General features: G+C 50.3%; 1 protein-coding gene across 1 annotated transcript; it reads right to left on the minus strand.

The window, feature by feature from the left end:
• Positions 1-12,528: 12,528 nt before the first annotated feature.
• PLA2G5 (phospholipase A2 group V) lies at positions 12,529-24,585 on the minus strand. Its single transcript, XM_058304828.1, has 5 exons — positions 24,483-24,585; positions 22,213-22,262; positions 18,078-18,222; positions 14,354-14,460; positions 12,529-13,665 (listed from the first exon to the last, which is right to left on the minus strand). The coding sequence occupies exons 2-5, from the start codon at positions 22,250-22,252 to the stop codon at positions 13,541-13,543; spliced, it is 417 nt and encodes a 138-aa protein (XP_058160811.1). The 5' UTR covers positions 22,253-22,262; positions 24,483-24,585; the 3' UTR covers positions 12,529-13,540.
• Between the last annotated feature and the right edge of the window lie 300 nt (positions 24,586-24,885).

Here is a 24,885-nt window from a genome sequence, read left to right on the forward strand (position 1 = left end):
GTTTTCCAGCTGGATTTTTCCTCTAAATACCCAACTCCTTTGACACGTCCTCCCCTCACCCTGTCTCAACGCCCCCTGTAGAGAGAATGGGCGACATTTGCACGTGGCGTCCCTGACATCCTGGCTCAATGCCGAGGTCAGCCTAAGAGCTGACCTGACCCCAGGGTAGCCTGGACACCCCCAAATCAGGAACTGCCTACTCAGTCCCTCCTGCTGGGTGACCTGGCTTCTCTTTCTAGCTTTGGGTCCTCTGTTTCTTTAATTTAAAATTAAAAATGGATTTTTAAAATTTTAGGAGTTGTAAGTTTACAGAAAAATCATGTATAAAATACAGGATTCCCCTGTACTACCCTATTATTAACACCTTGCATTGGTGTGGTACATTTGTTACAATTGATGAAAGCACGTTTTTATAATTGTACTATTAACTACAGTCCATGGTTTAACTTGGGGTGCACTGTTTGTGTAGTATAGTTCCATGGATTCTTTTTTAAAAACTTTATTCTATTACCGTAGGTGCAACCTAACATTTCCCTTTTAATCACATTCGGATATATAATTCAGTGCAGTTAATTATGTTCACAATGTTATGCTACCATCACCACCACCCATTACCACAGTATTCCCATTGTTTCAAATAGGAACATATTAAATGTTAACTCTCTGTTCCCTATCTCCACCCTGTCTCCTGGTAACCAATAGTCAAGATTCTGACTCTACAACTTTGCTTATTCTAATTATTTCATATCAGTGAGACCACACAAGGCTTGTCCTTTTGTGACTTATTTCACTCAACGTGATGTCTTCAAGGTTAATCCACGTTGTCGCATGTATCAGAATGCCATTTCACATCCACTAGAACAGCTACTGTTCAAAACAAACAAAATTACAAGCATTGGAGAGGATGTGGAGACTTAGGAACACTCATTCATTGCTGGTGGAAATGTTAAATGGAGCAGCCGCTCTGAAAGACAGTTTGGGGGTTCCTCAGAAAGTTAAGTATAGAGTTGCCATATGACCCGGCAATCCCTCTACTAGGTATATGCCCCACAGAATTGGAAGCAGGGACTCGAACAGATATTTGCACACAGATGTTCATAGCAGCATTATTCAAAATAGCCAAAAGATGGAAACGACCCGTGTCCATCAACCAATGAATGGATAAATAAAATGTGGTGTATACATACAATGGTGCACATGATGAGTAATATGATGGATGGATGGATGGATGGATGAGTGAATGAATGAATGAATAGGGAGTGATAGGAAAGGTCATCCCATTTCTCCCAGATGTGCTAATTCCCAGCTGTATGACCGGGGCTAGCTGATTCATTTCCCTGATGCTCAGTCTGTGATCAGTAAAGTGGGGTAACCACCCCTTCCTCTTAGGATTGTTTCTGATTCCTAGGGGAGGGACTTTTTGACCAAACCCTCTTCTCTTTCTTTATGAGCTCTTCCTGTCGAGGAATAGACGGGCACAGGTGGCTGTGCAGATTGGAGAGGGTGTGTTCTCTCACCTCCCAGCCCCCTCCCTCCAGAAATCAGCTCTCCACCCCCACCAAGAACACACCCCCTGCTCCCAGAAGGCCATTGAAGGGGGGTCACAGCTCATCCTGCAGGTGGGCTGCCTCTTCCGGAGCCCGCTGCAGACCCTGGTAGGCTGGACTGGCACTGGCACTGGACGCTGAGCCACTTGCACCCCACCCCCCAAGGTCCCAGCCCCAAGTGGTCCTGGCTGTGTTCACGGGCTGCGGTAAGTGCCCCTCCCAGACCCCCAAACACCCCAGGTCTGGGAACTGCAGAGGAGAAGGAGGAGATGCAAATTCAGCCATGGAGGCTTCGGGCTTCCTGAGAAGGAAATGGGAAAATTCCACTTCCCGGTTTCCCCTGTGCCAAGATTCTTATTTTTATTCTTCCGTTATGCCTCACCATAAATAGCCCTGCCAGGTGAGCGTGACTGTCCCATTTTACAGAGGAGGAAACGGGTTCTGAAAGGCCAGATAGATGCCTTGCCAGAGGTAACACTCAGCCAGAAGGGGCAGAGGCCTGGCAAGGGTGAGCAAACTGTGTGCCTCACACCCCGTGCGCCCTGGCCTCCCAGAGGCTGCCGTTCTTCCACAGTAGACAAGAATCTCCCGGGGGAGCTCGTGTGAAATGCAGGTTCCTGGGCTCCACACCCACAATTATGACTCAATAGGTCTGGGATGGGGCCCAGGAACCTGCATTTGTAACAAGACCTGTCAGAGATTCTGATGCATCTGGCTGAGGACCATGTCCCAAAAAGGGTGCAGGACCTCTCAGCCCCATCACGGCCATCCCAGGCCGACTGGCCTGTGGACACCAGACTTCGTTCGTCCTCTGCGGTACAGCTCGCCGGGCTGCAAGGCCGGGCAGCTGCATTCTAGAGCACCCTCCACGCCCGAGTCCCATTCCATAAGCTTCCGAGGCTTCCAAAGGCGGGGAGGTGAGGACAGTGCAGCTCAAACCTCAGCCTTTCATGTCACCTGCCTGATGTTTGGCTCCCCCACCTACTACCTGGTATTAGATAATTTATTCCATTTTTTCACTTTTCTTAATCTACATAGATGTATTTATAAAAGAAATTTACATCACTCTGGTATAGGGAAAACTGCCTCACTTACCATAAACAGGTTTCCATAAACATAAACTCGATGAAAATACAACCCTTGTTGAACAGTCATGCCCGTCCCAGCACTGGGACCTCTGTCTTGAGTCTGAGGACTGAGAAAGGGTTGAACAGGGGACGGCTGGGTGGCTACGTGAGGCAATGTCATATCCCCAGGGAAGCCCCACATGGAGGTGCCAGCCCGGGTGACCCTAGAAGGTCCTGACTGTGAAGAACGAGGTGCACGGGCTGGGAACCTGGAGCCGGGGCCTCGGCTCACCCATCACTGCTTTGCTCTTTGGCCTCCCACAGACAACCTTTCCCCTCTGGCCTGCCATTCCTTTCACCGCCAAAGTGACCAAGGAGGGGAAAACTCCTGTTAAATGGAAAAATAAAACAAGACGCACAGCCGTATGTCCATCCTGACTCTGGGCGAAGTGGACCACGGTGTCTCCCTGACTCCCAGCTGTGAGGTCCTGGGCACAAGCCTTTGAAGCTCTCCGAACCTCAGTTTCCTTACCTGTAAAATAGGACTGTAGCACTGTCTCACCAGGTGTGGGAGGGAGGAATGACACAACCTGTGGAAAGCAGGAAGCGCCCTGCCTGGCAGGTGGAGGGAGCTGAGGGGAATCCGGGCAGCTGTCAGGGCTGCTGTGCAGCTCTTGTGAATGTCGTCGCCAACATCGCAACCACGTCCTTACTGACGCCTCCTTCCTTCCGCTGCGGGGCTCCTCCCGCCCAGGGCGGCTTGCTAGAGCTCTGTGGAGCGACCTCACCGACGGCTGTCACTGGAGAGAGAGGGTCTAGCGCGCAGAGGTGCTTACCCTTTTTTGTTCCACAGACCCCTTTGCCAGTCAGCGAAAACCACGGACCCCTTCTCAGAATGTAGCGGCAGATAGTTTTATCTCAACATCGGCCTGACTTTAAATTACATTTTAGGATTATTCAAAATTAATTCAGGCTGACATCTTTCCACAGGTTAAGAACCCCTGGCCTAGGGGCAGCCCGTGGATGCCACCGGCAGGAAACTCTTCCCCCTTCCCGTGTCTGCAGAGAGGTCGGCCAGGGTCCAGCTGAGGCCTTGCCTCGGCGCAGTCTGTCCCGAGCCTCCCTCCTGAGCGGGGCGGCCACGCTGATTCAGCACACCTTTCCTCGTGACGTGGGCGGGCGTGGGTGCGGACCTCTTGGGGCCCAGCTGTGGTACCCGGGGCAGTTCCTTCACGCCTCCGTGCCTCGGTTGCTTCCTGGGTAGGAGGGGGCCCCTGCAGCACCTCCCTCCTAGGGCAGGTGTGAGGACCTGGGACCACGGGAAGCCGGCTTGGGGAGGGTCTGCCCAATCTCGTCAGGCGCCAGGAGAGGCGCTGGGGCACAGAGATACGAGGCCCCACCCCGCCCCACGGCTCCCCTGGCCCAGGAGGATTCCTGTGAGGCTGCTGCAGGCCACCGTCCCGGCCGGCAGGACCGCTCAGGCTTCAGGGCCTGGCTTGACCTGGAGCTTGGGTACGACTTGAGAAAACACTTTTCTCTCTGAGTCTCAGTTTCCTACTCTGTAAAATGTGGGAGGATCAAACTGGATAGTGAATTTGAACACACTTTGAAAAGCATAGAGCGTTACAAGACTCCGGGGCACCCCATAGAACGGGGAGGCCTGCAAGCTGGAACTCATTAGAGCTTTGATTCCCCGTTCCACAAGAGCGTACACCTGTCTCAAGAGAAAGAGAGACCCGAGACGATAATAACAGGTCCAAAGTTTGCAACCAACAAGTTTATTTGAAACACGAGTAATCTCAACATGCGGCAGCGGGTTTACTTGATTTACAGGAAACCAATTACACAACCTTCCAAATTCACTGAGTCAGCAGTTTTAGAATTGATGACTCCGGGTTTTGGATATGGTGACTGAGCAATTTCCAGATTCCCTGAATCAGGGGTTCTTCCCCTTGATGCATGATCTGTATTCCAATTCCAATCTACGGTTTGGACATGATGGAGAGGTAACTTTTCTAAGAGTCATCTCACTCCCCACCCGCTCCTTGCTGGTCCAGGGATGGGACTGCAGTAGGGTAGAGGGGCGCCAGTGCGGGTGCCAGAGGCCACTCTTGCATGCTGTGACCCCGCATCATCAAGGAAAGGGTGGTGAGGTTACAGGGGGTGCACTCGGCTTAAACAGGCAGAGGGGCAAGTAACACATTTTAAGAAAAGGCCCCATCATAAAAGACGAAAATTGTTTCAACACAGTTTTTAATTGTAGGAGACATTTGACAGACTTATGTATGCTGGATGAGGATGGCGATGTGCTTTTACTCTGAGGAAGGGTGTGCCTCTTACCGCCTCCGTCCTGGGAGCCAGGTCCCAAATTTAGGAACATGCACAATTATTACCAGGACCGTGAGTTGTCCGACTCTGCGGAAGCCGGACCTCAGGGAAGCTGAGGAAGAACGAGCCTCTCCAGGCCTGTCTCTCGCCCCAGTGTCCCACACCTGACCGCCATCGGCATCACCTGGGCAGCTCGTTTCAAGACACCGATTTCCAGGCCCCATGCCAGAGGCTCTCATTCAGCTTGGGAAGCTGCATTTTCAAAAGCAGGTCTTTCTGAACCAGCCTCTAGCAATCAGCCCTTAGGGCAGCCTTAGAATTCAGCAGCTTCCAGTTGCACAGAGCTGCCTCCTCTCTGCTAGACCTAAATTCTTAAGCCCTTCTACCCCCGTCTAGGCTGTACCATGACAGTGGCCAGTTGTGTTCTCCGAGCAGGCGTCACAGGTCCCCCTGTACTGGGGAAGGGGGCCGTGATCTCTTCAGGGCCCAAGGGTCTGTGGATCGGTCCCACGTCTATGTGCAGTTTACTTTGGTGGGGACAGATAGAGTGGTCCACGGCAGACCCCAAGAGGGTCCGTGCAGAGGGGTGCTGGCTGGCCTGCTCAGGCTGCCCTGCTCAGGCTGCCCTGGGCTACACTGAGAAACCCTCCGCCCAGCGCACTGTTCCCATCCCAGAGCGGGGTCCCTGTCTACCGCAGGCTGCCTCCTTCCCCAGGCTGAGCTCTTGAGGCACTGGTATCTCATCGTGGTGGTGGCTGTTTAATCTCCATGTCCCTGGTGCCCAGCCCATGCCTGCATGTGATAGGTGCTCAATAAACGTGTGTTAAAGAACTCAATTGGTGGTAGGTGTCAGGAGTGGACATGCCAGCCCAGAAGAGGGAATGGTGACCTCTGCTGGAGGAGCTGGGGAAGCTGTCACGCAGAGGGAGAATTTGAGCTGGCCTGGGAGGCAGGGGCGGTTTGCCAGTGGAGTTGGGGGCAGGAATTCCAGGCAAGGGCACAACACAGGCAGAACCAAGAGGGGCAAAAGCATAGCCTTGGCTAGCTTGGGTCTCCCTACAGGCGCTGCCTCACCCTCGACTACTGCTGCTCCTTGAAAACGCACCAGTGCGCCCCCAAATGGCACTGCTACAATTAAGGCGTCACCGATGGCCATACCCAACCTGGGAAAAAGGGAAGAAGAGAAGAAGAGCTGCCTTCCGCAAGCACTGCTTTGTCCCTCAGGGTCTGTGTTTAGGGCTGGTCTGTAGAGATCATACGTTTGCCCTGGGTTTTGCAACCCTTTTCCATGCCAGGTGCCATTTATTGAATACCTACTGTATGCCAAGCTTTGAGGTGCCTACTTCACGTGCACCGTCTCTTCAAATACTCCCAACAGCCCAGAGAGGAGGGTGTTAGCCCATTTGACAGCTGAGAAAACCGAGGCATAGAGAATTGAAATCACAAGCCTAAGGCCACATGAGCCAGGATATGACCCCAATCCGATTACAAAGCCCTGCCATGCCAGCTCCCGTCAAATAAGCTCAGGCGCTTGGAGCTCTGCTGCAAACGAGGAGCCCTACGCCTGTGTCACATCGCGTTGCTGTGCTGGATGGGCCTGATGCCATCACAGCCTCGGAGGACCAAGGATCAAAAGCTCTATTCTGACCCAACATACAGAGGGCAGGGTGAGGTGTCCAGGGCATGGAGCCCCAGAAGAACCCCTGGGGTTTGTATAATTAAGGCGAAAATGTGGATGCCACTTAGAAGCCTACAGCTTCGGGGCAGACAGGCCCTGAGAGGCCCACATAAGTGAGGGTTTCTCAAACGCTTCCGATGGCAACCCGCGCAAGGTGATCAAAATTCACATCTGGACCCTGTCAACCCACACTACACAACTATCACAGGAGGCAACACACCTCTAAACTGATTTCAAGATCCACTAGTGGACTGAGACTGTAGTTTTAAAAATATATATCTAATCAAACCTGCTCTTGTAACAGTGGGACACTGGTGTGCAGGGAGAGTAAGGAGTTTGCCCAAAGTCACACAGTGCCTCTGCAAGGTCAGGACTAGAACCAGGGTTTCTAGTTCCCAATACTTCTAGATAACCCAAAATTCAGTGTGACTGAGTGTTAACTGATGCTAGTCTACCTGGAATATTTGAATGGTGCTTAGCCTCACAACTAGACAGATTCTAACGAAGTACCTCTCCGAGGACTCAGGAGGCACCGGAAGCACCACCATGCCCCTGGGTTCTGCCATGGCCAAAGGGTCCCACCGAGTCAAAAAGCCAGTTTTTGGTATTGAGTTCCTCATTCTCACTCCGGGGTGTGGTTCCAGAGAATACACAGCTGTGACCTCTGGTCCCTGGGCGTTTACGTTCTAAGTCAGCGCTGATGGAGGCGAATGAGGCAGGCACCACGGGACTTAACTCCATGGACATTTACTGGGCACTAGCACTGACCAGGCCCTGAGCCCAGCACTGTAGGGAGAGCCGATTTGCACAGACCCAGGTCCAAATTCCCACCCTGCCGTTCCCTAGTCAAATAGTCTAAGGCAACCTCTCAGCCTCAGTTTACTCACCCATTAAATGGGTCAATAACACTTACCTCTTGGGTTGCTGGGAAGATTAAATAAGACCTGAATGAAAGTCTCTGGCCCATGGTAGGTGATCAACTTCACTGTTATCTATAAGAACATATGCAATTCACAGGCAGAGATGGAGGAACACTCCAGAGGGGAAGAAACAGAATGAGCAAAGTCAGGGAATGAGGAAAGCCTAGGGCAAGACTAGAGGAGTTGAGATTTTTGGAGGTAGGGGATAACTGGAAGAACAGCCTGCAACATCAGTGAAGCCACTGGGCAAAAGACCTTTGCAAGTATCAGGCTGAGGACATTGGCAATGGGAGCCATTGAAGGCCTTAGAGAAAAGGAGTATGGAACCGGAGCTCATGACAGAAAAGATGGGTAGAGGACACTTGACAGTGAAAGGCAAGCCCCTGCCAGGGAAGACGTAATGTCTCGTCACAGGTTTCTAAAGCCAGCAGGAGAGGGGATCCTGTCACGCTTTCCTTTGCTACCCGGGTGGGTTGGGGAGTGGGCTGGTCGCATTGGCTGGCCAGAGGCGAGAACCCAGTTTCCTCTGCCAGGAACAGACCCGCGGGTGCCGGCAGGAGCACCTTGACGCCTACGATGGTTGGGACCCCATTCTCAAGAGCAAGACATGCCGGAAGGCCACGCCCCCTGCTGGACATTAGGACACTGAGTTAACTGCCCGGCCCCTCTGAGGACACCTCCTAGCATGGCTGTCCAATGCTGCACCCATCCCCACACACAGCACAGGCCCAAACCAGGGAGCAACCAGGGACTGGGAGGCCCGAGGGTGGGGCTTACTCTGGTCCAGACAGTCCCACTAAAGAGGTCAACATCCCGCCATGGCTGTATTGTCTGCCCAACTTCTCCCTTCTCTCAGTCCCCACGCAGATCCGTGAGCTCCATGAGAGCAGGGATTGTGTCTCATTTATTTGTTCATTCATTTGCTCATTCATTCAGCAAACCTTTGTTAAGCAACTGCCCTGTGACACGCCTGTTGTTAGACACTGGGAGCCTGATGGGTCAACCAGGGATTGACCGGAGCAGCAGAACTACTACGAGATACCTGGGTAGGAAATGCAGGATTTGTTGCTGAGATCTGACGATGGGATTGTGGGTGCTGGTTACACAGTCCACAGGAGGCTGTTTCTTCTAATGCTGGTGCTACAGCCTGAAGTCAGCAAGGCAGAGCTCTGAAGTGGGAAGCAAGGACAAGCTGGAACTGTGATTGTTGTGGGAAACTGGCTTACCTGTTCCTTTTTGTAAATGTTATGCCTGTTCTATTGTAGACGTTGCAGTTTTTCCCTATTATAGATGATATTGCAGTTCTAATAGCAAACAGCTGCTTGGTAGTTTCCAGTAAATACGAGGTGGAAACTAGGGTCAAGGTTCTCAGTTCCAGAAGCTGGGAGTCCCCTGGTCCCATCTTTATCTCCTCTCTTGTGTCTTTCTCTCTGCCCTTTATTTCTTTAAGTTCTGCATTGCCTTGACTTTGTGCAAACCCATTGTGAGCTGATTGCAGCAGTGAGGACAAGGGGAGCCCCTAAGGACAGGCCAGCACCCCTTCAGCCTCTGCCACCCCAAGCCTCCAACTTTGATGATGGGGTGGCTCCGGGAGAGGCTGGTGTCCTGCATCAGGGAGCTAAACGTGTACCTGGCTCTGAAGTAAGAGGCTGGAAGAGGAGATCCAGCAGGACGTGGAGCTGCTGCAGGTCCGGCTGCTCCCCCACACCGACAAAGGAGCCCGCAGGGAAGGCGAGCACGCCTCGGCCACAGCGGCACTTCATGACCTGCCCCAGCTTTCCGGTTGTGAAAATCATATGACCGTTACTCCACATCTGCTCCCAAATCTCTTGAGATCATGCTAATCTGGAACTCTGCAGGGATTTGAGTTCTAGAGCTGTCCACATCAGTTAGGGTGGGGTCAGGGCAGCAGCCATGGAGGATGGCAGGGAGGGTCCCTCTGCTGAAGATGGAGCCCCGAGAGCCCAGCCGGACTGGCTACCCAGGGACAGCCTCTGACATCCGAAGAGGCAGTTGGAGAAGAAATGGAGCTGGCCCTCAGGATACTCCTGAGGACCCCCAATATGCCTGAGTCCCGGACCTGCTCTGGGTTCTGTTTGCTCCCTCTGTGGCCTGGAGTTCAAGACTGGGGGATAGGTGTTGGAGCTCAGGGTTTGGAGGCAGGATCTGAGGTCTAATCCGACCGCTGCTGTTGATGTGCTGTGTGACTTGGGGGAAGTTGCCTAATTTCTCTGGGCCTCAATTTCCTGGTAGATAAATGAGAGTTCTCCGTGGTCCCTACCACCTTTCAGTTGTTTCCCACACTCAAATCCATGTCAGCCTGTGGTGTTGCTTTCATTACATCACAGCCTCCCTCACCATGAATTACTCTCTGCGTCTTTCTGGACAGTGGCTGTGAGCTGAGAAGGGCCTGCCCTGAAGTCCCCTCTGCTGAACTTACCAGTAAGACATAATGACTATATCCAACTTCTCTAAAATCCTACGTACATCCAGTGTAATCTCAAAATTACATTTTATTTTGAAAATTTTCAACATTGGAGGGTTTTAAATACAGCTCGCATTTATCATGTGGTTATTTTGGGGTATGTCAGTGAAAGGAAGCCTGAGGCCCTTTCTTGGAAAGGACTCTTCTCTGTTTAGAATATGTCCATTCTTCCTGCAATCATGGTATTAGAATGCCCTTTCTGGATCAAGTGTTAAAAACTGCTCTTTGACCTTGAATAATAGGGGGAGATGGCAAAGACAAATGAGTTGATAAGGCTAAGAGTCAGGAGGTCATCAGCAGGACCCCAGAAAAAGCCAAAGTAGATACAACCCTACATACTGGTTCTCCTGAAGGCTACGGAGATCCACAGGGTATATAGTCATGGCAGATGGATTTGGAGCTCTGTGCCATGTCAGAGGGCCCTACTTTGGAATTTGTGCTCCTGTGTGTGACAGAGCTGGACTCAGTTGTAACTTTTCTACACATGCTTCTTCTGTCACTTTTACTGAACCTGTGTTGGTGCTAGGGATGGTCCATACTCAGGAGACTTGAATCTCTTGACTGCCCACGTGCCAGCTGGGCCCTGAGCCTCAGCAGAGTGGTGACTCCTACTCTCTGGTTCATTGGTCTTACCCAGGTCAGCTAACAGGGAGGTGAAGATGGTCAAGCACCACACCAGGGAACCGAGAGTGCCTACAGCTGTAAGCAGAGGAATTGCATCCATCATCCATGTGAAATCTAAGCCTCCTCTTAATCTAGAGGTGGAGAGGACATCGCCATCCCAGCGTCCACAGAATGGAGGAATAAAATATGGACTAGAGTGGACTTACTGATATTCTACTATAAAACTACTGTGACCAGTAATAGAAGAAATTTTAGCATCAAGGTGGAGAAAGTGGCCACAGTAGTTGCTATGGGCAGGGAGAGGGTAGAAGAGATGTGATGTGGGAGCATTTTTAGGACTTGGAGTTGTCCTGGGTGGTGCTGCAGGGACAGATGCTGGACTTTATATACCCTGCCATAACTCACTGAATGTACCGGGGGAGAGTGTGAACTACACGGTAAATTATTATCTGTGTCGTGCAGCAGTGCCCCAAAATGTGTTCACCGAGTGCGATGAGTGTGCCACAATGATGTGGAGGTTGTTGGTGTGGGAGGAGTGGGGTGAGGGGAGGAGATATACAAGAACCTCTTATATTTTTTAGTGTAACATTTTTTCGTGATGTATATATCTTTTAAAAAATACAATTTATAAAAATGATGTGGTGGGGGTGGGGAGTGGGATATGTATGTTTTTTGTTTTTTTTATGTTTTTAATGTAACATTCCTTATGATCTATTAACTTTAATTTTAAAAATTTTAAAAAATTTTAAAAAATAAAGAATGCCCTTTCTTTTATGAATTGATAGAGTTGGGTTTTTAAATGTAACAATAATCCCCATAGCTGAACCCTAGTTTAATAAAACAAAAAATTCCTGCTCTGTGAATTCACAGAACCTCAACATCTCCTGTGTCAGCATCAAGATGGGCCTCAACACATTCTCCAATGGATCAGCAAGAATCCCCCGAACACAGGGGCAATGACTAGTGAAGGAGGATGGTCCATTGACGGGCCCTTGATATTGATGACTGTGCATATGAACTTTACTCTTGAAATTGAAAAATTTAGCCTAGTACTGTAGGGTGCCTAACCTAAGAGTTGCCTCCTGGGAGCCTCCTTGTTGCTCGAATGTGGACTCTCTCTAAGCCAAACTCAGCATATAAATACCTTTCCGCCTTTCCCCCAGCATGGGACATGCTCCCGGGGATGAGCCTCCCTTGCACCGTGGGATTACTACCAAGCACCAACTAGCAATGCAACTGGAAAAAGACCTTGACCAAAGGGGGGAAAGGTAAAGACAAGTGAGTTTATATGGCTAAGAGACTTCAAGGTGAGTCAGGAAGTCATTCCAGAGGTTATGCTTATGCACATCTCAGCAGGATCTCATTGACTGCCAAAGTAGATACTATCCCAAATAGCAGGGGTCCTGAGGGCTCTGGAGACACCAGACACTATAGTCAGGACAGATAGCTCAGGAGTTTGGTGCCCTGCCAGTGGGCCCTACTTTGGAATTTCTGCTCCCCAGTGTGACAGAGTTGGACTCAGTTGTGGTTTCCCTACACATGGCTTTTCTGTCCTTCTATTTGAACCTATAGTTACTATTAGAGTTGGTAGGTGTACATCCAAGAGACTTAAATTTTGGGGCTGTCCATGTGCCAGCTGGACCCTGAATCTCAATGGAGTTGCAACACCTACTCTTCAGGTCATTGGTCTCACCAAGGACAACTAACAAGGAGGTGATGATGGACAACTACCATACCAAGGAACCAAGAAAGTCTATAACCGCGAGCAAGAGAGTCCCATCCATTGGCCCTATAGGATCACAGCGCCCTCTCAATTAGAGGTGGAATAGACATTGCCATCCCACAATGGGGAATAAACTATGGGCTCAAGTAGACTTACTGGTATTCTACTATAGCTTTATTGTGATTCTAGCAAAGAAAGAAATTATATCATTGACATTGAGGCAGTGGCCACTGGAGGTGCTGAGGGCAGGAAGAAGGAAAAACAAGTGTAATATGGGGGCATTTTTGGGACTTGGGAATTGTCCTGAACAACATTGCAATGATGGATGCAGGCCTACAGAATTGGGTGGGAGAGGGTGTAAACTACAATGTAAACTTCAATCCATGCTTCGTGGCAATGCTCCAAAATGTATTCATCAATTGTAATGAAAGTACCTCACTAATGAAGGATGTTGTTAATGTGGGGAAATGTGGGAGGCATGGGGACCAGAGCATATGGGAATCCCCTATATTTTTTTATGTGACATTTGTATAATCTAAGTATCTTTAAAAAAAAAAAAGAAAGAAAGAAAAAGATGGGCTTCAAGATTCTCATTTTCCATTTAAAGAAACCAAAATCAAAGAGATTTGGTAAAAGGCCTGAGACCACCCAGCTGGAGAAGGGCTGGCAGGGATTTGCATGTAGCCCCCTCTGTCCTATAAGCCCAAACTGGTATCACTGGCAGTCATCTTTCCCTGCTCCCTCTAGGAAGAATGAGACCCGGTGCACAGCTCGAGAAGACTCCAAGGTTTAAGGATACGAGCCTGGGAGAAGGCTTGCAGCTCACCAGCTCTGCTCCTCTGTCTCAGGGGAGGCTGTTAACTTTGTGTTCAGTGTGCTAAAGAAAGAGAAAGACACACAGGAGAGCTCCCAGAGCAGAGGAAAATGCCTGTGTGGCTTTTATTCATTGAGAATGAATTTTATTTAATATCTATATGGCAGTTTTATGGAGTCAATTTTGTAAAATTTCCCTGGGGGGGTGGGTGATAATCTGCCTGCAGATGCTATAAATGTATCCCAGGAAGTTCTACTGGACAAGGGGCACTGGCTTCAAAGAGGAGAGGCCCGGCTGGCCAGGATATGGAGAAAAAGAGGGGGGCATGGCCTAGGAGGAGCTCACTGAGGGCTGTTAGGTGCAGAAGATCCTGGGAAAGAAGCGGTAACTGGGGTTGTAGCTCCCAAGGTTTCTCCGCAGGCAGTAGACAAGCCTCCGGTCGCAGGCACAGAGCTGCACCTGGCAGAAGGGCGCGGGCTCTGCCAACGAGACATAAAACACAGAATGAGGAAGGGAGGACAAGCTCTGCCCACACTGACCCCCCAGGCTTGCTTCAGTCAGAGCAGACTCCTCGGTCTGATGGGGGAGGCACAGCTCCTAAACTGGGGGAATACATCTGATGGAAGAGGCACAGCAGCTGCCCTGCATAAGAGCTCAGTCCAGGGAGACACGGCTCCTATTTTCAGGGAGCTCCCAGTATGATGGAGGACACACATTTCCTATCTTGGAAGCCCCCAGTTTGATGGTAAAGATGGCCCCTGCTCTGGAGGTCTTCCAGTTCTCATAGAGAAGGTACCATCCCAGACCTAGCTTTGAACTCAGGTAGACCTGAACTTAAATCCCAACCTTAGCTGTGTGCACTGGCAAGCCTTCCAGCTTCAGTTGCCTCATCTGTAAAATGGGGAGACCAAACCTTCTCCATAGGGGGTATGGGGGAATTAAGTTAAGTGAAATAGACAAATGCTGGCACCTAGAAAATGTTCAGTCTAAGAGGGTTTCTGCACCCTTCCCCTGGACATTTGATACAGCTGTGATAATCCTGTCCTCTTGTACCCCCTTACCCCAATCCCCCAAGATACAGGCTATCTGACTTCCACAGGCAGCTGAATTCAGAACCAGAAGGGACTGGGCCCTTCAAGTGGCCTGCATGGGGTGCCCCAGCCTTACCACAGGTGACCCAGCCCTGGGAGAATCTGTATCTGTATGACTGGGTCCAGATGTCGCAGCCTTTCTCCTCCAGCTGCCCGTAGCAGCGATCATGCCTCAGACAGCACCTGCCGATGAAGAGACTTAGCTCCTGAGTGCAAGGAGTACCTTCCTTTGTCCTTAACAGGAGCAAAAACTCAACCACATCCCCTTAGCAAAGGCCACCCTGGTGGGTGTGGTCTGGTAGAGAAAGATCTGGTAATGTGGCTAAGTTCTTCCATCTCCAGGTGGGCTGCCACTGGCTAGGAGCTCACGGACCCACTTTTTTCTCCTGGGCTCATGGCTAGACCATATTTCCCAGCCTCCCTTGCAGATAGGTATGGCCATGTGACTAGGTTCTGGCCAATGGGATGTGGGCAGAAGTGATTACACCACTTCCAGACCTACCCATTGAAACCTTCCATGCTAGTCTCCCCCTCTTTCTCTTTTTCCATCTTTGAGTTGGATGGAGCTAACCCAGCAGAGGATTCTGAGACCATAAGGGATAGCAGAGTTACAAGAGGGAAGAAGCCTGGGTCCCTGAATCACCCTGCAATTCATACTAAACTGTTATGAGCAAAAAATAAACTTCTATTATGTCAGGTGGGGCAGATTGCATTTTCTTCCTTTTTTAGAAAAATTTAACTTACAGAAAAATTGAAAAGATACTAGAGAGCTCCCACATGCCCTCTACCCAGTTTCCCCTAATATCAATGTCTTATTCTTTTAATATAATTAATAGTATGATGCATTTGTTACAATTAATAAACCAATATTTATACATTATTATTTAACTTCATAGTTTTTTAGATTTCCTTAATTTTTACCTAATGTCCTTTTTCTGTTCCATCAAAGATACCACATGACATTTAATTGTTGGGTCTCTTTAGGCTCTTCTTGGCCATGGCTGTTGTTGGGGACTGAATCATCCCCCAGCCACACACATACACACATACATACACACACACACCAAAAGGCATGTTCAGATCTCAACCTTTGACCCTGTGTGAACCCACTTGTAAATAGGGTCTTTGAAAATGTTATTAGTTGAGGAGTGCCCAAACCAAATGAGGGTGGGCCTTGATCCAAAATGGCTAAAGTCCATATAAGCAAAGGAAATTGGACACAGAAAGAGAAGTCACAGGAAGGAGCTAGAAGCTGGAAGTCAGTGGAAGCTGGAAGAGAAAGGAGAAGATGCCACCACGTGCTTTGCCATGTGATAGAAAAGCCAAAGAACCCCAAAGATTGCCGGCCAGCCAGACTCTAGGTGGAAGTAAGCCTTCTAGCCTCTGAAATAGTGAGCCAACAAATTAAGCCAACCCATCATGTGGCATTTGTTTTAGCAGTTAAGAAACTAAAGCGGCAAGTCCTCAGACTTCCTTTGTTTTGATGACCTTGACAGTTTTGAGGGGTGCTGGCCAGGTATTTTGTAGATGCCCCACTATTGTAACTTGTCTGATGTTTTCCTCATAATAAGCCTAGAGTCAGGGATTAGGGGGAGGAAGACTACAGCAGAAAAGTGCCATTTCCATTGCTTCTATCAAGGGCACATGCTATCAGCATTCTTTATAACTGAGGCTGACCTTGGTCACCTGGCTGAGGCAGTGTTTGTCAGGTTTCTCTACAACTCTTTCTCCCCCTTTCTGTACTGTACACTGGACACTTTGGAAGGAAGGCACTATGTGCCATCACACCTCAGAAATGGGGACTTAGGCTCTCCCTCCTTGAGGGAGGAGTATCTACATAAATTATTTGGCATTCTGCATGGCATATTTGTCTTTTATCGCTCATCTATTAGTTTATTCAACCTGTTATTTATATCAGTAGGGGATCTTGGAAATTTATTTTTGTACTTTGGGTATATTGTAATACTATTTTATTTTATTGCTCAAGTTGTCCCAGCTTTGGCCATTGGTTGCTCATTCAATTGGCTCCTGTGCTCCTTTGACCTACCGCCATCAATGCAGTGTTTTGTTTTATTTGTTTGTTTGCTTTACATTTTCTTACTTTCTGGCACTACAAGATGTTCAAGGTTCATTTTGTTTATGTTCTGCTCTAGTCCTAGAATCAACCATTTCTCAAGGGAGGCCTGATTCCTTTTATTGGAGAATGGGATAAACAAGACCTGGGCACTAAGTGTGCTCACTGCTATTGGGGTATCAATTCTTTTAGACCATATCTAAAAGAATGTTTACAATAACCAGCATGTATATATATATAGTTATAAATATTTCTATATGCAAACATCTGAATCTATATTAAGTTCAACATGAGCATGAGCCCATACTGATGTCTCCCACCCTAATCCATCACCTCATGGATTCTAGCTTCCTCCCCCTATTTATCTGTAAACTCACTCCACCTGGCTCTCACCATCTGCCACTCACTTACTTATTCTATTCCAGTATACATATATAGCAATATCAGAATTGTTAACCCAGCAGATTGCATTTTCCAGAGAACAATATCTCTCATTTCACATGTTCTTCTAGAACTTTGTCACTCCCCAATCAAAAGGTGTGTGACAGTTTGAAGTTTTTTGTGGATCCCAGAAAAAGGTCATGTTCTTGAAGCTAATCCAGTCCTGTATGTGTGGGACCCTTTGGCTGGATTGGGTTCAGCTGGAGGGTCTTTGATTGGATTACTGCATTGAGGTGTGTCCCAGGGTAGATCTTGTTCCTCTTGTTGGAGTCCTTTATAAACAGAGGACTGAAATCAGAGACAGAGAGAAAAAGCCACAGAGATGGAGAAAAGGAACCCGGGAGCTCAGAGAGGAACCCAGGAGAAAGGAATCCACAGGCAGAGCAGCTGCAAGCTGAAGCATTGAGACCCAGAAGAGAAGTAGATGCCTCCATGTGCCTTGCCATCTGAGAGAGGAGCCCAGGATCACCAGCAGCTGACCTTTGGTGAGACAGCATCTCCGATGATGCCTTGATTTGGACATTTTCACAGCCTCAGAACTGTAAACTCTTAACCTAATATATTCCCATGATAAAAGCCAACACGTTTCTGGTATATTACTCCCAGCAGTTTTTAGCAAACTAAAACAAGGCTGAATCTATGTCCCCTCTTAAAGCCTTTGTAACGGCCTCAACCAAGTACAGTAGAAGTGACACCATGGAATAACTGAGGCTAGATCATAAAAATGTCACACTCTTTTCATATGATCTTGGGATGCTCACCTTTAGAACCTAAAGCCACTGTTCTGTGAAGCAGTCCAAACAACCTTGGAGAGGCCTAAGTGAGAGGAACTGAAGCTGCCGGCCCACAGCCCCAGCAGAGCTCCCAGCCAGCAGAGAGCAACCACTCGCCAGCCATGTGAGTGAGGCATCTTGAAAGTGAGTCATGCAGCCTGGCTGAGCTGCCCAAGCTGAAGCTATGTGGAACAGAGACAAGCCATCTGCCAAGCCCTGCCCAAATGGCAAATTCCTAGGAAAATAAATTATTGTTGTTGTTTTAAGCCACTGTGTTTTGGGGTGGTTTGTTATGCAGCAATAGATAACTAGTACATTAAGCCACTGAGACTCAGGGATTATTTGGGGAGTTATGTGATGAACGATGGAGTCAGTTAACCTCTCTGAGATTTAGTTTTCTTACCTATAAAATGGTGCATTAATACTCCTCTAGTAGAATGGACATTAAATTAAAAGAGACAATGTGGGTGCACAGCCTGGGGCGGAAAGGGAAATTTTGATTATCAACTCACCAATCGGTGCCATCCTTGGGGTTCCCTTCGCCGCCCCAGCCACAGTAACAGCCGTAGAAGCCATAGTTTGTCAAGGCGTTCTTTCCAGTCACCTGCTCGATCATTGTCTTCAAGTCTACCAAGTCCCCCAGCACAGAGGGCACACCTAAAAGACAGCCCATGGCCCCAGATGAGACCCAGGTATCCCTGCTCCAGGCCCATGTTCTTAGCATGTTCCAGCCCTTTTCTGGGCCCTGGAGCTTAGAGGGACTGAGATGTCTCTTTTTTATTCTTCTGTCTAATGGGAGAGGGACAAGAAGTAAGGGGAAGCAGTATAGAGGAGTGATTAAGAGTCTGGACTTGGAAAATGAGTAGACCTGGGCTCACATCCTGGCTCTGTCACTGATTTACAACATGGAATTGGGCAGGTCACAAACTCTAGGAGCATCAGTGTCATCTGGAAAATGAAGTCCTACAATTAGCACCTACCTCTTAGAGTAGTCCTGAGAGTTAACTAGAGGTATGTGGCAATTTGATATTGTTTATGAATTCCAAAAATAGTTATTGGATTATGTTTGTAAACTGGTCTGTCCCTCTGGGCATATTAGATTATATTGGATTCAGAGGTTTCACTTTTACTTAATTAAATAATGATTAAGGCTTTGATTGGTCCACATCAGTAGGACATTGCATGCCTACCCGCTTGGTGGGTGGGGACTCACAGAGAAATCATGCCACAGAGAAGGGAGGTAGGAATTTTGATCCTGGAGCCTGGAAAGCAAACACATAATCAAGCAAATACATGAGGAAGGAGAGAAGGCTCAATTGGACATAGCAGAGGCCCTGGGAAGAGAGAAAAGCCATTTGCCTGATAGTCAACAGCTGGCATTGTGGAGGAAGCAGAGCAGCTGAGCCCAGAGAGGAATGAGACCTGGGAAGAGAGGAACCCAGGAAGCCTGAACCCTGGCAGACGTTGGCAGCCACCTTGCTCCAATATGTGGCAATAAACTTTGGTGAGAGAGGTAACTTATGCTTTATGGCCTGGTAACTGTAAGTTTCTGCCCCAAATAAATACCCTTTATAAAAACCGAATGATTTGTGGTATTTTGCATCAGAACCCCTTTGGCTGACTAATAAAAGGTGGATAAAGGAGGCAAACTTTTTTTTTAAGATTTATTTCTCTCTCACATCCCCCCCCCCCCATTGTGTGCTCTCTGTGTCCATTCACTGTGTGTTCTGTGTCTGCTTGTATTCTCATTAGGCGACTCTGGGAACTGATCCTGGAACCTTCTGGAGTGGGAAAGAGGCGATCATTCTCTTGCACCACCTCAGCTCCCTGTTCTGCTATGTCTCCTTGCCTCTCCTCTGTGTCTCTTGTTGCGCCATCTTGCTGCGCCGGCCTCCGCGCTGGCCGGCACTCCTGCACAGGGTGGTACTCCCATGCAGGGCAGCTCTCCCATGCAAGGCAGCATTCCTACGCAGGCCAGCACTCCACATGGGCCAGCACTCCACATGGGCCAGCTTGCCCTCACCCGGAGGCCCTGGGCATCAAACCCTGGACCTCCTATATGGTAAACGGGAGCCCGACTGCTTGAGCCACATCTGTTTCCCAAGGATGCAAATTTTCCAACTGCTTGAGCCACATCTGTTTCCCAAGGATGCAAATTTTGAGCACAGTGGCAGATGTATAGTAAGTGATGAAGCAGTGAAGTATAATTAACACAGTATCTGTAGGAAGCAGGCAGCCAGCACACTCAGCTTCCCGTCTCTCTCCAGCAAATGCCATTTGAACATAAGGCAGAGAAACAGAACAGGATGGGAGCCTTAGAGATCATTGAAACTAACTCCCTCATTTTATAATTTAGGAAACTGAGGCTCGGAGAAGAAAAGTTGCCTTGTCCAGGGTTTCCCAGTGCATCAGAGGCTACGCAAGCTCAAGAAGACATTGCTGCCTGCTCATGCTATTGTGGGGCAAACCCACCAACTTTGCAGCCCAGCATCTGACTCTGATGGGTCTATGGTATTGATGATAACCATTCCTGGCTTGGGTCCCTTTCTTCAGCTCCCTGAGCTTCTATGTCCTCATCTACAACTGCTGTCACTACTGATGCATGACTGTGTGCAGCACTGTTCTCGGGGCTTCACAAGACTGAATTCACTTAATCCTGACAACCAACCCGGGAAGAAGGTACTGCTGCTGCTGCTGCTACTATTACTACTTACTGTTACTGCTACTATTATTATTACTATCACTCCCATTTTACAGATGAGGCAACTGAGGCACAGAGAGCTGAGACACTCTTTCAAGGACACAGAGCAGGGATTCACTCCCAGGCTGTCGAACTCCAAAGTCTACCACCACACCCTGGCACACTGCTGCCTCTCTATGTTGGTACTGCCCTGACCACCTTGCAGGATTGCTTTGTGTGGCCCCATTTGTAATCTGACGCATGTGGAGATGAGTCCCTATCACTCCATGGCCAGGATTTTTCATTGAAAGAGGAAGTGACAGTGTATCATGAATATTTGAGCCAGTCCAATAGGGGTTCATTGGGGATATAATTAGAATCATGAACCTCAACAAAAGACATGTTCATAATTTTAATTTGCATTTCTGTGGGGTGTGAACCCATTTTTAAAGAGGACTCTTTGAGGATGTATTGTTAGTTAAGGTGCGAACTCATCTGTGGATGGGATCTTCTGAGTTCCTATGTAGATGTGGCCAAACTGACTCTCTATTACCAGAGCCTTTATAAAGAGAAGCCAGAAGACATAGAAGCCAGAAGTCAGAGAAGTCACAGGAAGAAACCAGAAGAGCTGACATAAAGAGAGAAGGCATGTGATGAGGAACTGCTGGACCACCACAGATTTTGGAGAAAGCATGCCCTGCCAATTCTTCGGTTGGGCTTCTGGCATTCAAAACCATAAGGCAATAAATTCTTGTTTAAGCCAAGATATTTGGGTGATATTTGTCATAGCAGCTCCGGCAAACCAAGACAGAGTTCAAATCCCACCTCTCCTCTTTCTACTCTGTGACCTTGGGCAGTTCTTTCCACTTCCCTCTCTCTGTGCTTTATCATCTGTAAGATAAAAACAATGGCACCCACAGTGCAAGACTAGTGTGAGCATTAGTTATCATGCACATAAAACATCAGGAAGTGACTGTTGAGGCAGGGGCTGCCTTTGTTATTATAAACAAATTCCTATCAAGGTCAATCTCTGGGTACCTTCCTTCCAAAAGTCGGTGCCTGAATTCTTCAAAGAGTCACTGTGGGTGGAAATTTCAAGTGAGGAGCCACGCAGCTGGGAGGAAGGTCTAAATATTATGCCAAGCCTGGGAGTGATCTCCAATAGACCTGGACTTTAATAAGCCATAGGTCACCCACGGGCACCAGGTGCTTTATATGCAGGATCTTACTGAATCCTCACAGCTATAGTCCAAGATCCAGGTTACATCCCCAGGGGCCTGCGGAGGAAGGTAGACCTCAGAGAGGTGAAGGGCTTTGCCCAACATCACGCAGCCAGCGAGTGCAGAGCTGGCAGGACATCCAGGCCCTCCTGGCAGAAAAGCCCTTGCTCCCTCCCCAGCCAGTTGTCCCCTTCCTCCTGGAGTCACCAGGGATCTGGCAAGACAGCCATGAGTGGGAGAGCCCTCCAAGGGGCTGTGCCCATGCTTACAGGGCGGGGGGCGCCTGAAGCCAGGTGCCCCATGCTGGGCCCTGTCCTACCAGCGGGGAGGTGGCAGCAGGTGGGTGTGCAGGACATCAGAGATTGATCCAAGAGTCAGGCACTGGGATATTTATATAAGGGTCCTGTTTTCTATTTTTTGTTTCTTTTTAACTTTATTTTGTTCTTCATCAAAACAAAAAATCTGCCACCCACGTTTGCAAGCCATGTGACCTCCATTTGTTGCAGCCCTGCACACCTGGCACATGTTATCTCCTGGAAGCTGGTGACAGCCCCACCAGATGGGTTTTATTTTCCTTATTAGAGATGAGGAAACAGAGGCTCTTGCTGATGTCTACACGGCTGGTCAGGGCAGCGCCCAGATCCCACTCAAGGCTCTCGGGCCTCCCAGACCAGCCTCCTTTCCACGCCCGTTTTACTCCTATGGGGTAGACGGTCACGAGGTCAGAGGTGTGGGGCCAGCACTTACCACAAGCCAGGAGCCAGGCCACTGTGAGGAGGGTCTTCATCTCTGGGGTTCTGGAAGAGAACACACGTCCCACGACGTGCCTATCAGAGCCTCCTGCCGCCCAGCCAGCCCCCAGCCCATTTGGCGACTCCCCTCATGCCGGGCAATAAGCGGGCAACCCTAGACATGAAAGCACCAGGCAAAAACCTCAGGGAGGTGGTCCAGGGGGGCCCTAGGGCCAAAGGGGCACTCGTGGAGGCACTGGTGGGAGAACTTCCCCCCCATCAGGGCACCTAGCCCCAAACCCCCCAAACACACTTGCCCCATTGGCAGAGAAATGGCTGAAAGTAACCAGAAAAATAGACGAGTCTTAAACGAAGATTTGGTGGCACACACAGACAACCTAGACACGACCCTTGGTCCTGACAGGGAGAGACGAAGCCTGGGCAAGGGGAGCGATCAGGGCCGCCCGGGCAGGCGGAAGGGAGCGGTGTTTCTAGGGCTGGTGCTGCGTGTACCACAGGGTGCTGCTGCAGCCTGCGTCCAAGGGTGCCCTCCTGCTGGCTCACTGAATGTCACCCTCCTAACCCGGCACTGAGAGCAGTGCCTCGCACAGAGTAGGTGTTCACACAGGAAGTATGAGCACCCACTGTGTGCCAGAGGTTCTCAGAAGAAGCACATGAGAGCTTTCCTGGGCCCTAAAGGCTAAGTCAGCCCTGCATGCTTTGGAGCCCGTCTCTCATGGCTCCCCGTGAAGGTCCTCCCCAGTATGCATCATGGAACCCATTTTGCTGGTGGGGAAACTGAGGCTCAGAGAGCTCAAGGAGCTTGCCAGAGGTCACACACATCGTAAGAGGTGTGCACCCCACAGCCTCCATCCCCAGTGCCCCGAGTTCTCCTTTGAGCCAAGCGAGGAGCGGTATTCCTTCCCGCGCTCCACCTCACGGGCCCAGAGCCCTCAGCTTCCTTTCCAGCATCTGCTTTTGGCAAACACACCCATCACTGGCCTGGAGTCCAAACAATCACACCCGGAAGGCAGAGGAAATTCCATGTGTCAGGCCAGAGCCTGATGCTAAATTGGCAGCTCAGAGGTTTCTTACCGGTAGCTGCTGCTGCTCCCCACACACACACCCGGAGCCCCAAGTCCTTGTTTTCCACGGCTGCGGGATTTCCCCTCTGGAGCACTGCTGTCCCTGGGTCTCTGAATCCAGCGGTCACTTGTGCCAAAGCTCTGCCCCAAGCCCCCAGCACCTCCTGAGGCCTGGCCCCATGTACAACCTCAGCCTGGCTCCTGGGCTGGCCCCTCCATCCCAGCGGCTCTCAGTTCCAAGAACATTCCTGAAGGTTCAGCCCACTCACGGCCTCTGCTCTCAGGGCTCCAGATAGCCAAGGCACATAGCCCTAGCCCCTACCCCTTCCGCGCCAGTCCCTCTCGGCGTCTCCCAGAGCTGCAGGAGGAAGACACAGTCACCACCGGCTGGGTGCCCACCAGCGCCAGGCACTGTCCACTGTCTCGCTAAGCCCAGGGGCCTGGGAGGTAGGCCCTGCCGGCACAGTGCACGGCCCGTCCACGGGGTTTGCCGAGGGAATGAATAGCGCCTGGTGGGGAAATCGAGGCTCGGGGTGCAGAGAGAGTTGCCGAGCGTTCTGCCCAGGATGGGGAACCCACCCCTTACTCTTCCCGCTGCCCCTGGGCCATCCCGGGGGCTCTGCGGCTGTGAGGGGCAGCACAAGGCCAGGCAAACAGGTCTGAGAGGGCAGGAAAGACGTTTCCCAGGGGAGGTGGCAGAGGCATCGGCGCGGCTGCCTGTGGCTCTGAGAAAATAGACAGTCCATCTAGCCCGAGCAGGCCCCCAGGAGAAGGATGTGGGGTTTGCTATTTTTAATCAAGCCACCACAGAGAGGAATGAGTGCAGCCATGAGATAATTTCAGAGAGAAGCAGAGGCTGCAGAAATGAGAGGGTGCGAGAGTGGAGGCAGACACAGCCCGGCCGGAGCTTGAAGACGTGGAGGCGGGAGGGTTGGGGAGGGCCCGGGGCGCCAGCGGGTCAGGTCCACATGCAGGAGTGCCCCCCCCACCTTGCTCCCAGGACCCCCCAGTCCGGGGCTCCTGGCTGGACAGGACACATTACACCAACCGAGCCCACTGGACGGAAGGCACTGCTGAGCTCTCCCCTCAATCTGTGAGGGAGGCAAAGAGGGGGCCAGGTGTGCCCCCTCGCAGCCCCCTCTCCGTGCCCTGCTGCCCCCACTGCCCCGGGGTAAGGCAGCCCCCAGTGGAGATTCCTCACCAGTGAGACCTTCTCTCCGTCGCAGGGCCTGCAGAAGGGGCCTGGCCAGAAGGACTGCCTGGCCAGAAGGGCTGCCCTGCCCGCCCCCCCTCCCCGCCTGCGCCAGCCCGGCTCTGCGATTCCTGGTAACTCACACAGGAAGTCCTCACTCACGCTCAGAATACCCCTGGGGATTTCTCCCCCTCTCCCAGTTCAGAAGCAGTTACTTTCTGACACACGTGGGTGGTCTCCAGAACAGACACGGGGGCGGGGCTGGCTGGGCTCTTTCCCACCAGGGCCCGGGGCTCTGGGACCCCTCCCTCCCACCACACCAGGTCTTACTCAAGGCCTCTCTGCCTGGGTGCCACGCCCCCCCCACCCCCCTCTGTTCCTGCTCCCATTGCACTCTCTCACACTCGTGTAA

The sequence above is a fragment of the Dasypus novemcinctus genome, chromosome 9 (genome assembly GCF_030445035.2).
Source record: "Dasypus novemcinctus isolate mDasNov1 chromosome 9, mDasNov1.1.hap2, whole genome shotgun sequence".
Lineage (NCBI taxonomy): Eukaryota > Metazoa > Chordata > Mammalia > Cingulata > Dasypodidae > Dasypus > Dasypus novemcinctus.

Excerpts from the sequence above, each read along its gene's own strand:
- PLA2G5 (XM_058304828.1), bottom strand. The coding sequence starts at position 22,252 with ATGAAGACCCTCCTCACAGTGGCCTGGCTCCTGGCTTGTG. Across the intron at positions 14,461-18,077 it reads CCCAAGGATGGCACCGATTG|GTGCTGTCTGAGGCATGATC; the intron begins GTGAGTTGATAA and ends CTTCATCGGCAG. Across the intron at positions 13,666-14,353 it reads CCAGGGCTGGGTCACCTGTG|AGCCCGCGCCCTTCTGCCAG; the intron begins GTAAGGCTGGGG and ends TCTCGTTGGCAG.